Source organism: Triticum aestivum, chromosome 3B, assembly GCF_018294505.1.
Source record: "Triticum aestivum cultivar Chinese Spring chromosome 3B, IWGSC CS RefSeq v2.1, whole genome shotgun sequence".
NCBI classification, from domain to species: domain Eukaryota; kingdom Viridiplantae; phylum Streptophyta; class Magnoliopsida; order Poales; family Poaceae; genus Triticum; species Triticum aestivum.
Window position 1 is genome coordinate 768,211,843 of NC_057801.1, and position 13,899 is coordinate 768,225,741.

General features: G+C 45.3%; 1 protein-coding gene across 1 annotated transcript; it reads left to right on the forward strand.

Moving 5' to 3' along the window:
* The first annotated feature begins 9,393 nt into the window (after window positions 1-9,393).
* Window positions 9,394-10,772, forward strand: LOC123066448 (F-box protein At5g49610). The gene has a single exon (XM_044489528.1). It carries the CDS (start codon window positions 9,461-9,463, stop codon window positions 10,625-10,627), a length of 1,167 nt encoding a protein of 388 aa, XP_044345463.1. The 5' UTR covers window positions 9,394-9,460; the 3' UTR covers window positions 10,628-10,772.
* The last annotated feature ends 3,127 nt before the right edge of the window (window positions 10,773-13,899 follow it).

Sequence of the window (13,899 nt, forward strand, 5' to 3'; positions counted from 1 at the left end):
ATAGGGAGTGTGCGATGATGATCATATCAATCTTGGAACTACTTCCAACACACATCGTCACCTCGCCTTTTTACTATTTTCTGTTTATTCTGCAACTCCCGTTTCGAGTTACTACTCTTAGCAACTGAACCAGTATCAAAATGCCGAGGGGTTGCTATAAACACTAGTAAAGTACACATCAATAACATGTATATCCAATATACCTTTGTTCACTTTTGCCATCCTTCTTATCCGCCAAATACTTGGGGCAGTTCCACTTCCAGTGACTAGTCCCTTTGCAGTAGAAGCACTTAGTCTCAGGCCTAGGACCAGACTTGGGCTTCTTCACTTGAGCAGCAACTTGCTTGTCGTTCTTCTTGAAGTTCCACTTCTTCCCTTTGCCCTTTTCTTGAAACTAGTGGTCTTGTCAACCATCAACACTTGATGCTTTTCTTGATTTCTACCTTCATCGATTTCAGCATCACGAAGAGCTTGGGAATCGTTTTCGTCATCCCTTGCATACTATAGTTCATCACGAAGTTCTACTAACTTGGTGATGGTGACTAGAGAATTCTGTCAATCACTATCTTATCTGGAAGATTAACTCCCACTTGATTCAAGCGATTGTAGTACCCAGACAATTTGAGCACATGCTCACAAGTTGAGCGATTCTCCTCCATCTTTTAGCTATAGAACTTGTTGGAGACTTCATATCTCTCAACTCGGGTATTTGCTTGAAATATTAACTTCAACTCATGGAACATCTCATATGGTCCATGACGTTCAAAATGTCTTTGAAGTCCCGATTCTAAGCCGTTAAGCATGGTGCACTAAACTATCAAGTAGTCATCATATTGAGCTAGCCAAACGTTCATAACGTCTGCATCTGCTCCTGCAATAGGTCTGTCACCTAGCGGTGCATCAAGAACATAATTCTTTTGTGCAGCAATGAGGATAAACCTCAGATCACGGATCCAATCCGCATCATTGCTACTAACATCTTTCAACACAATTTTCTCTAGGAACATATCAAAATAAACATATGAAAGCAACAACGCAAGCTATTGATCTCTACAACATAATTTGCAAAATACTACCAGGACTAAGTTCATGATAAATTAAAGTTCAATTAATCATATTACTTAAGAACTCCCACTTAGAAAGACATCCCTCTAATCTTCTAAGTGATCACGTGATTCCAAATCAACTAAACCATAACCGATCATCACGTGAGATGGAGTAGTTTTCAATGGTGAACATCACTATGTTGATCATATCTACTATATGATTCACACTCGACCTTTCGGTCTCCGTGTTCCGAGGCCATATCTGCATATGCTAGGCTGTTCAAGTTTAACCTGAGTATTCCGCGTGTGCAAAACTGGCTTGCACCCATTGTAAATGGACGTAGAGCTTATCACACCCGATCATCACGTGGTGTCTGGGCACGACGAACTTTGGCAACGGTGCATACTCAGGGAGAACACTTCTTGATAATTAGTGAGAGATCATCTTAAAATGCTACCGTCAATCAAAGCACGATAAGATGCATAAAAGATAAACATCACATGCAATCAAAATATGTGACATGATATGGCCATCATCATCTTGTGCCTTTGATATCCATCTCCAAAGCATCGTCATGATTTCCATCGTCACCGGCATGACACCATGATCTCCATCATCTTGATCTATATCAATGTGTCGTCACATGGTCGTCTCGCCAACTATTGCTCTTGCAACTATTGCTATCGCATAGCGATAAAGTAAAGCAATTATTTAGCGCTTGCATCTTATGCAATAAAGAGACAACCATAAGGCTTCTGCCAGTTGCCGATAACTTCAACAAAACATGATCATCTCATACAACAACTTATATCTCATCATGTCTTGACCATATCACATCACAACATGCCCTGCAAAAACAAGTTAGACATCCTCTACTTTGTTGTTGCAAGTTTTACGTGGCTGCTACGGGCTTAGCAAGAACCGTTCTTACCTACGCATCAAAACCACAACGATAGTTTGTCAAGTTGGTGCTATTTTAACCTTCGCAAGGACCGGGCGTAGCCACACTCGGTTCAACTAAAGTTGGAGAAACTGACACCTGCTAGTCACCTGTGTGCGAAGCACGGCGGTAAAACCAGTCTCGCGTAAGCGTACGCGTAATGTCGGTCCGGGCCGCTTCATCCAACAATACCGCTGAACCAAAGTATGACATGCTAGTAAGCAGTATGACTTGTATCGCCCACAACTCACTTGTGTTCTACTCATGCAAATAACATCAACGCATAAAATCTAGGCTCGGATGCCACTGTTGGGGAACGTAGTAATTTCAAAAAAATTCCTACGCACACGCAAGATCATGGTGATGGTATAGCAACGAGAGGGTAGAGTGCTGTCCACGTACCCTCGTAGACCGTAAGCGGAAGCGTTATGACAACGCGGTTGATGTAGTCGTACGTCTTCACGATCCGACCGATCCAAGTACCAAACGTACGGCACCTCCGAGTTCAGCACACGTTCAGCTTGATGACGATCCCCGGACTCCGATCCAGCAAAGTGTCGGGGATGAGTTCCGTCAGCACGACGGCATGGTGACGATGATGATGCTCTACCGGTGCAGGGCTTCGCCTAAACTCCGCGACGATATGACCGAGGTGGAATATGGTGGAGGGGGCACCGCACACGGCTAAGGAACGATCCGTAGATCAACTTGTGTGTCATGGGGTGCCCCCCTACCCCCGTATATAAAGGAGCAAGGGAGGAGGAGGCCGGCCCTAGGAGGAGGGCGCGCCAAGGGGAGTCCTACTCCCATCGGGAGTAGGACTCCTTCTTTCCTAGTCCAACTAGCAGAAGGGGGAAAAGGAGGGAAGTGGAGAAGGAAGGGAGAGGGGGGCCGCGCCCCAAACCCTTTTTCCAATTCGGACTGGGCTTGGGAGGGGCGCGCGCCACCTCCTGGATCCTTCCCACTAAGGCCCATTATGGCCCAATACTCTTCCCCGTATTCCCGTAACTCCCCGGTACTTCGAAAAATACTCGAATCACTCGGAACCTTTTCGTACTCCGAATATAGTCGTCCAATATATCGATCTTTACGTCTCGACCATTTCGAGACTCCTCGTCATGTCCCCGATCTCATCCGGGACTCCGAACTCCTTCGGTACATCAAAACTCATAAACTCATAATATAACTGTCATCGAAACCTTAAGCGTGCGGACCCTACGGGTTCGAGAACTATGTAGACATGACCTAGAACTATTCTTGGTCAATAACCAATAGCGGAACCTGGATGCTCATATTGGCTCCTACATATTCTACGAAGATCTTTATCGGTCAAACCGCATAACAACATACGTTGTTCCCTTTGTCATCGGTATGTTACTTGCCCGGGATTCGATCGTCGATATCCAATACCTAGTTCAATCTCGTTACCGACAAGTCTCTTTACTCGTTACGCAATGCATCATTCCGTAACTAACTCATTAGCTATATTGCTTGCAAGGCTTATAGTGATGTGCATTACCGGGAGGGCCCAGAGATACCTCTCCGACAATTGAAGTGACAAAACCTAATCTCGAAATACGCCAACCCAACATGTACCTTTGGAGACACCTGTAGTACTCCTTTATAATCACCCAGTTACGTTGTGACGTTTGGTAGCACCCAAAGTGTTCCTCCGGTAAACGGGAGTTGCATAATCTCATAGTTACAGGAACATGTATAAGTCATGAAGAAAGCAATAGCAATATACTAAACGATCAAGTGCTAGGCTAACGGAATGGGTCAAGTCAATCACATCATTCTCCTAATGATGTGATCCCGTTAATCAAATGACAACTCATGTCTATGGTTAGGAAACTTAAAACTTAACCATCTTTGATTAACGAGCTAGTCAAATAGAGGCATACTAGTGACACTATGTTTGTCTATGTATTCACACATGTATTATGTTTCCGGTTAATACAATTCTAGCATGAATAATAAACATTTATCATGATATAAGGAAATAAATAATAACTTTATTATTGCCTCTAGGGCATATTTCCTTCACTTAATGCGTTACTTTGTTCTTATGAACTTAATACTCTAGATGCATGCTGGATAGCGGTCGATGGTGGAGTAATAGTAGTAGATGCAGGCAGGAGTCGGTCTACTTGTCATGGACGTGATGCCTATATACAAGATCATGCCTAGATAACATCATAATTATTTGCTTTTCTATCAATTGCTCGACAGTAATTTGTTCACCCACCGTAATACTTATGCTATCTTGAGAGAAGCCTCTAGTGAAACCTATGGCCCCCGGGTCTATCTTTTATCATATAAGTTTCCAATCTACTTTTATTTGCATCTTTATTTTCTGCATCTATATTATAAAATACCAAAAATATATTTATCTTATCATATTATCTCTATCAGATCTCACTTTCGCAAGTGGCCATGAAGAGATTGACAACCCCTTTATCGCGTTGGTTGCGAGTTCTTTGTTTGTTTGTGTAGGTTCGTGGGACTTGTGAGGAGCCTCCTACTAGACTGATATCTTGGTTCTCAAAAAATGAGGGAAATAGTTATGCTACTGTGCTGCATCACCCTTTCCTCTTCAAGGAAAACCAACGCAAGCTCAAGATGTAGCAGTCATAAAATTGTCATGGATGTACATGCATGACAGAAAACGCGACCTAGTGTGACAAACACGTATCATCACGGAAGTGTATTTTTTTTGTAGTGCTTACAACCCCACCAAAACTGTCTGATTGTTGATGTCACACTCTCACACAATCCCCTAGGGAGTCTGAAACAAGACATAGAGAAAACAGGAATGGCCTGGGCCATGGATTTTATGAGTACTTCTTTCCCTGCCGCAGAAAGAAGCCTCTACATCCATCCTTTAATATTTTCCCACACTCTGTCCCTAAGATACTTGAAAGTGCCATTTTTAGATTGACCAACTTCAGTGGGCATCCCCAAATATTTTTCACTAAGAGATTCGTTCTGCATTCCCAGGACGTCCTTAACATGTTGTCTGGTCGCTTGAGGGCAACCTTTGCTGAAGAAAACAAAGAACTTATCATTGTTGATTCTCTGACCAGAAGCATTACAATAAGTATTCAGAAGGTTTGAAACCAAATTTGCACCCTCCACACTAGACTTAAAAAGCAGCAGGCTGTCATCTGCAAAAAGAAGGTGGTTCACCTCAGGAGCTGTGGGAGCCACATTAACACCACTGAGAGAGGATGATTGAGAACTGGATTTTAGTAGGCACGAAAGGCCCTCCGCTATAAGTAAGAATAGGTAGGGGGAAATTGGATCTCTCTGTCGAATACCTCTTGTTGGTTTGAATTGCTCAAGCCTTTCACCATTGAATAATACCGAGAAAGACACTGATTTTTCCATACCCATGACCACTTCAACCCAAGATGGAGAGAAACCAAGTTTGTTCATAATTGCTTGTAAATACTCCCACTCTACTCTGTCATAGGCCTTCATCATATCCAACTTCAGAGCACAGAAACTGCTAGTTTTTGACCTGTTTCTTTTGATAAAATGTAAGCACTCGTAAGCACAAATAATATTATCTGTGATCAGTTTACCAGGCACAAAAGCTGACTGCTCCTCCGAGATAATGTCAGGAAGGATTATTTTTAATCTGTTTGTGACAACCTTGGAGGCAATTTTATACAAGACATTGCATAAACTGATAGGCCTAAACTGTGTCAACTGTGTTGGATTTGTTACCTTGGGGATCAAGACCAATACCATATCATTTATACTTTTCGGGTTCTCCTCCCCTTTTATGATTCACATAATTACTGTGGTGACTTTGTCCCCACAAATATCCCAATGCCTTCGGTAAAAATGAGTCGGCAAGCCATCTGGGCCAGGAGCCTTGGTCGGAAACATTTGAAATAATGCAGATTTTACCTCGGCATTGGTATATGGAGCACATAAGGTCTCGTTCATTGAAGGCGTAACCTTCCTCGGGACATGCCTCAGCACCTCCTCCATCCCCTGTACTCCTTTGGAAGTATACATGGTCTTATAGAACTCCTGGCCTTCAATTCTGCCGGGTCCTCAGTGTGTACCCCCAAAGCATTTGTGAGTGCCCGGATCATGTTTTTCTTACGCCTCATGCTTGCCCGCATGTGGAAGAACTTGGTATTCTTGTCCCCTGTAGAGAGCCATTCCACCCGGGACCTTTGACGCCACATTAACTCTTCTCTATGATACAGTTCGGCCAACCTCTCATTTAGTTTTAGCTCCACATGTGATGGACTCACCCTCCCTGGATCATTGCGTAATAATTCCAGCTGAGTCTTCATCTGCTTGATCTCCTTTCTGATGTTACCAAAGTTGTCTCTACTCCACAAGGACAAATCATTGGTTATGGCCAGAAGTTTGTCATGAAAATCGCCGACTCCATAGCCTGCATTCGCCGCGTTCCAGCTGTTTATAATCGTGTCCTTCCACGAATCATGGGACTCCCACATCACCTCGTACCTGAAGGTTCTGTTAGGCATCGGATCACTTTGTGTGGCATTCAGTTTCAATAATATAGGCCCATGGTCAGAAGTAGCGGCATTCTGGTGTGTCAATATTGCATGTGGGAATCGGACCATCCAGCTCGCAAAAGCTAGCGCCCGATCCAACCGGACTCTTGCATATGACCCCCCTGCTACCTTCTTTTCGAACATCCAAAAGCACCCTTGATAACCTATATCCATCAACATACAGATGTCAACTGCATCCCTAAAGCCCTGAATCTGGGCATTGCTTCTGTTGGCTACTCCTTCGTGCTCCTCAGGTCGCAACACTTCATTAAAATCTCCAAAACAAAGCCACGTTAGGTCGCTGACAATACTTATTCCTTTCATGAGATCCCACGTTTGGTGCCGGAGGTGAGTTTGGGCCTCACCGTATACGCATGTGATCCTCCACGGGTCCTAACCTGCCTCCTCAATTTTGGCATGAATGTGATAACAAGAGTCTCCCAAAATCTCAACTTCGTCGTATTATTCCAAAAAATACCAATGCCTCCACTTTTCCCCTGACTATTAACAACATATGAGTTATCAAACCCTAGGGTACTAGCAAAAGCTTCTACACGTGCCCTGCTTATCTGTGTCTCGACAATACAAAGCACGGTAGGGGTAAACTTCCTCGCGAGATCGCGGAGTTCTCAAACTGTCACAGGTTTACCCGCGCCATGACAGTTCCAACAAAACGCACTCATTGGTCCCGGCGGCACTCCTCCAGGGAGTCTGCCAAATTTTTTGCAGCAGTGTGATAGCCCTCCTTGCACTAGTAGAAAAAGGGCCCACTGTGAAGCTCATTAGTCCCGGGTTGTAACTGAACCGGCACTAATGTGACCATTAGTGCCGGTTGCAACGGCTAGGCGGGCGGCGCTCATTAGTATCGGTTCGTGGCGAACCTTTAGTACCAGTTCATGCCATGAACCGGTACTAAAGAGGTGGTGGCCTTTAGTACAGGTTGGTGGCTCCAACTGGTACTAAAGACCCCCCCTCCCCCTTAGTACGGGTTCGTGCCACCAACCGGTACTAAAGGGGTGCGCTGCCACCCGCAGTGCACAATGTTTAGTCCCACCTTGCTAGTTGAGAGGAGCTCGCACCAGTTTATAAGCCCCGTCGCGGCTACCGTGTCGAGCTCGTCTCTAAGCAGGCCAAGTCGTCTGCCCTGTGGGCTCTAATGGGCCATACGGGCCTGCATCTTGGCCCAACTAGAGGTTGGGTTTCTAGTCGTATGCAGGCCGTGCCGGCCCAGTAGGTGGGCTGTTTTTGTTGTGCCTCGTGCCTCGTGCCACGTGGTGGCCCTTTAGTGCCGGTTCGTGCTGAACCAGAACTAAGGGGGGGCCTTTAGTCCCCACACTTTAGTGCCGCTTGCAGAAACCGGCACTAAAGGCCCCTACGAACCGGTAATATAGCTCCGTTTTCTAGTAGTGTTGCCTTCCAGTCCAGTCCTTGCCTTCTTTGGATCCCTAGTGACTGGAGGACTAACAACAGCAGCACCTACAGGGACTAAAGCTAGCTAGTTCTCCCTCAAAACAGTGCCATGCACAAACAGTGGAGCCGAAGAGTTGCTGCCCAGTTAAGCTCTCCCCATCCTCTTTCTTGTTTGGTCCTCCATCACCATGTCCAAGTCAGTACTCGCTCCACCTCCTTCCTTCAGCACCATAGTCCTTCCATCAGCAGCGCCTAGTTCACTCTCCTCCTGAAAATCCTCTTGCGTCCCTGGTGCAGGGGTTGAATCGTGTCCCCCATTGCGACCTCCTCTTCTTCCTCCCCGATGACATCGGCCACCACCTGGACCTCGGCCAGATCTCATGAACCATTCAGCCCTTAAAACCTTGAAGACGAGAGCCGGTGGAGGATGTATTCCTGTACCATGCTCCTTGAACAAGTGACCAAGCTTTCCACAAACTGCGCACCAGTCTGGCAGCTTCTCATACTTCACATGATAAATCTGGCGCTTAGTTTCACGGATCGTAGACATGGCGTTCTTGAGCGGTTTTGAGACATCAATTCTGACCCAAATGCGATAAAAGTTTCCCGAGGAGTCTTGTGACGGGGGCTTAGCAAACAGAAACTCCCCCACTTTAGCCGCAAGAGACGGGACTAGATGGGCGTACAGATCTGGTACAACATGGATTTGCGCCCATATCTCAATCGTGTCCATCTTGATGGTCGTTGGTTTTTTCACCCCATCGTAAGGCTTGATGATCACCGCGTCCCCCCGGAAGTGCCATGTGCCATTGTTCATGACTCTCTCCCAATCTCCAAGGCACGAGAATTGGACTCTGTATAGGTTATCCTCCAACGGTCTGAACTTGACATCTTGTGCCAAGTCCCAAGCAGATCTGATATACCGGAAGAACCATGTCTGGCTATAGGTTTTTGGGGTATGAACCATAGCCAAGGCAACCCAACGCGCAACCACTGGTGGTGCTTCCTTCTCATCAAAGACGACGTCGTCCAGATCCTCTTCTCTCAGCCCTAGCTCTTGCATCATCCTCTCCACATCGCCGACCCCCGCTTGGTCCGAGGTCTCAGTTGTAGCCATGGAGATTTCCTTACCCGACTAAGATTGGATCAGGTGTTCGGATAAGAACCCAACTCCGTCGTACTGCTCGCTAGCCACGGCCCGGCACGATCGAGGATCACGGACCGGGTCGCTCGCCCAGCAAGAAGAGGATCGACAGCAAGGACGGCCAGGAAACTCGACGGCGGCGGAAAATCGCCAGCGCGAGAAACAAAACCCTAAAAAGAACTGTCTTGTTATTGAGCTTGCAAACGAACCTGGGCTAACGAAGATCTTGTGGCCAGCCCATATACGATCTCCATCTCTATTCGAGATGGGCTCAGTGCAGCCCAAATGCCATCGCAGCCTGACCTGACCTAGCTACCTCCGCCGCCGTCACTACCACAACACTGCTCTTGCTCCGCTCATCCCCAACCGGCGACCATGGCGAAGGCCGCAAGAGCAGCAGCGGCGCCTCTCCACAGCGGCCTCCCGGACGAGATCGCCATCTGGGAGATCCTCGTCCGCCTGCCCCCCAAATCGCTCCTCCGCTGCCGCGCCGTCTGCCGCGCCTGGCGCAGCGCCACCTCCGCCCGCGACTTCCTCCTCGCCCACCACGCCCGCCAGCCCGCCCTCCCCATCGCCTGCGGCGACGAAAACGGCGGCAGCCGCTACTACCTGGCCGCCCAGCTCCAGCCCGTCGCCCGGCTTGACAGGGCCTTCTGTCTGTGTGCCTCCTGCGACGGCCTCCTCCTCCTTTCCGAGTACAGCACGGCGACTGGCGACCGCTTCTCCATCTGCAACCCCGCCACTCGTCAGTATGCTCCCCTGCCGATGCGTTCTGACTTCATTCCGTTGGGAATGTACCGGCACCGCCCTTCAGGCGAGTACCGGATACTGATGCACAGGGAAGCTGGTTTTCTGGCAATCGACGGGCAAGATGCCTGCTACATCTTCGCATTGGGCTCTGTCCAGCCGCCGAGGAACATCGGGTGGCCGCAAGTGAGGTTCAGTGGGGTACCTGTCCTGCTCCACGGTAGCCTGCATTGGCACCTAGACAAACATCGGTACCTGGAGGAGCATTGGCACCTAGACAAATATCGGTACCTGGAGGAGCATTGGCACCTAGATGATCATATGAGCAGAAGCAACATTATAGTTGTATTCGACACCAGAACAGAGACGTTTCGGAAGATTTGTGCTCCAGTTGTTCCTGACAACAATAAACTGTTTGAGATGGATGGCATGCTCGGCATGTCTGGCTTTAATGATCCAGGGCCAATCATTGATATCTGGATGATGCAGGACTACGAAAATGAGGTTTGGGCCTTGAAATACCGGGTTGAATTGAAGAATGCAGATCATCTCCTTGTGCAGTTTGGTCGTTTTGTCGAACATTGGAATGTGGCGGTCGCTTCTTGCGATGGTGATGTGCTTGTGCTGGTCAAGTTTGGCGAGTGCCTACTTCAGTTTGATATCAATGGCAAGTTGGTCTGTTTCAATCGCAAAGGACTCTGTCTTGCTCAACATCGGCTCAAGCAAACTCTTGTTCCACATACCTTCTTTCCGACACTAGATGGCTATTCCATGAACGCTTGGCCTTTCATCTGAATGGTGTTGAGTGAGTTGGTGCTTCTTAGCAGCCAACCTACCTGTATCCTTCTGAGGTGAAATATGTATGAATTGGATCCACTATGAGCCCCCTAGCTTATTTTTTGATGTATGCAAAGTTATGATCAAGAACCTCTTACTGTTATATGATTGCATGAAATTCATATTTCTTTGGATACCGTTTTGGGCTGAAGTGGCTACCGGGCAAGCTGATGCTAAAATTACCATGCTGTTTGGGTCTGTGTTTGTTTTGCCAATTGATCTGCCTCTTGTTTTTTTGTCCTAACCGAAGAATGACTTGGCTTTTTATAGAGAGCTACTTGTTCTTTTTGAGATTATACAGTGATCTTTACTATACTATAAATATTTAGCAAATATGTTTCTTGGTTCCAATATTTGTTGTAGCTGACGATGACATTAAGGCGGATTATCCTCTTTGCTGACCAGCAAGTCACACCTTATTTCTAGTCATGAACCCATTGTGTCTGCTTAGGTAATCAAATGTTATGTTATAATTCCGTCTTTCTGTTGTATCATTGGCTAGGAATTAACTGCCAACCATTTAAAGGAACTGATGCTTCATCTGATATTCAATCTTAGCATAACAAGAACTAAATTCTGTACCAATAAGCTGAAGAAAGGTCTGTCAGGCCCCACGACATGTTCCCCTTTAGACATTATAATTCTCAGTCAGGTTCTTGATTCTAAATTTACTTGTACTTGTAACTGACTATGAAATTAAGGCATATTATCTCCTTGTTGACTATCATGTTGCACCTGATTTTCAAATGCATCTGGTTAGGTATTCAAATGTTCTGCTATAATTATGTCTTTCTGTTGCATTGTTAGGAACTATCTTTATCATTTTTCTCTAGCTACTAACCATTTAAAGGGATTGATGCTTCATGTGATATTTAACCTTAACATAAGCTCAAGAACTAGAACCTGTATTGATAATCCAAAACTAAATAAAGCTTTGTCAGATCCCACGCCGTGTTCCTCTTGAGACATTGTAATTGCCATCCATGTTCCTTTTTTCTTTATTGATCGAAGGGAAGTTTTCTACTTCTCTCAAGCAGAAGACAACATCACAAATTATGTGGTGATGCAGTTGCAAAAGCAATTTGAAAGCTCCCTTTAAGCAGTTGTCTTTGTCAAGGGAGGCTTCTGCTCGATTGATTTGTTGTGCTTTAGTCCCAGCAGCGGCGGCCACAAACTCAAGAACACACATGCTAACCTGGCCACTGATGAGACTTATAAAAAGAGGAGGAGGGTTTCCAAGCTGTGGTAATGAAGAAGGGAGGGGCAGATAAACATGGTCTAAATTAGATTACTGTGGTGAAGCGGAACTACTGGTTGCTACCTTAATTAGGAACTGGTATGAACCCAATGCTCCATCCATTGTGCTTGTCTACTTGATGCTCTCTTGTGTACACTCGTTCTTCTAGTATACTGCTCAGTAATGCAGTCTGGTGCTTAACTTCTGGCAGTAGGGCTCAGTCTGTACTCTGTACCAACCTCTAAATTTTGCAATATCTTGTTTTTTATTTGCTTACTGTTGGTTTGTGGAAATGCTGTAAGTTACTGCAGCCAGGCTTAGAACATGGTGCAGATGTGTTTCATCTATGCTTCACACCTTTTACTACTTTCTTCCGTAATTTGTTCTTTGTTGAATTTCTGGGCATTACTGCAGAATGGTCCGACACAGTTTCTAGCACAATTGCAGTTGAGATGTGCTTTTTAGCTCACCATCACTGTTAAGAATTTAAAATGGGCTTTGCATACAAAAGTTTCTGACACAATTTGTTGCTGTTGTTTCTAGATTCAGGTGTTCATGTATATCTGCCGGACTGGTGTTTTACTTGTACATACATTGTATGCTGTTTGGAGGATACAAGTGTTGATTAGATTAGGTCATACCAGGATTGTTTTAGAATGAACGTGATAATTGAGGTGCAATTGATCACCCACCGGAGTTCAAAATACTGACCAGTCTTGGTTTCATGGAACTTGGGTAAGACTCACAGGTGATCCATGGAAATATAGGTGCATGCACCCCTACTTGTTCTCACCCTGTATCTATAAATTCTTCCTCACCTGTAGTCGTGGTTTGTTCTCTGAAAAATATTGTGTCCTGGTTGAGTTCTTGTGAAGCTGTAGCTTGCATTCAGCTGTTGTTTCTGTGCTGGTGGCCACTTCAGATCCTGGTAGTTTGAATCCTCAGGTAACTAATGGGAATTTGAGCTTTGCAATTTTTCCAGTGAAATCATCAATTTATCAAGTTAACATCTCAAAAAGAAGAATGAAAACAGTTCATTCTGTTAGTGTTTCAGGGGTCAACTAAATCACAGTGCAATATATAAGTGGCGAAGCATATGTTTAGTCGTTTGGCTTTGTTCCTTTGATGCTTTTCCCCCCTGTTCAAGACAGATATCTTCGATTTCTGAAACTCTGAATGAATTCTTTTCTGCAGCTTCTACCTTGTTGCTGCCTGCTCCAAGATTGCTGTGGCCCGTTCTTCAGACCCCCGGGCCCAGGCGGCTCATCACCGCCCTTTTGGTAGCATGCTGAACAATAACAGCCATGAGAAATAATGCACTGGGTTACAGTTTCTGGGCCAAAACATTCGCTGCATAACTCATTTGGCTGATGTTGGGAGTGTCCCTTGCTAGAGTATAAACACTAGTTAAAATCATGTATTATCTCTTGGAGATCATTGTATGCACTCTTACCTAGTTACTTGGTACTAATGTGACTAAATGCAATTACCGGACACAATATGTCACTGCTGTTTCTAGATGGCTTTTGTCGATTCAGTTGCTTACATATTTCTTGGAGATCATTGCATACTTTTACTGTATGTTGTTTGGAGGATACATGTTTCTTGGAGACCATTGCATACTTTTACCGTATGCTGTTCGGAGGATACATGTTTCTTGGATATCATTGCATACTTTTACTGTATGCTGTTCGGAGGATACATGTTTTGATTAGATTAGATGAAATCATACCATAAACTTAATTTGTTTGAAACATTTTTAACTCTACACATATACCTTTTTTGATTAGCATGCACTATGTACAGGTCAGGGATGCATATTTAGCCCATACCTTATTATTGTGTTTCACCTTAACATCTTGTACTACTTGTACTAGAGATAATTTGTACTGAACCAATAAACTACATGACTATGTAAATGCAGCTCCAGCTGCCATTGATAGAAAAATAAGAGCACGGTCAAAAGCTATGAAATGTGATCAAGCAAGTGATG

Bases quoted from the DNA above. Each gene is read 5' to 3' on its own strand.
- LOC123066448 (XM_044489528.1), top strand. From the start codon at position 9,461: ATGGCGAAGGCCGCAAGAGCAGCAGCGGCGCCTCTCCACAGCGGCCTC.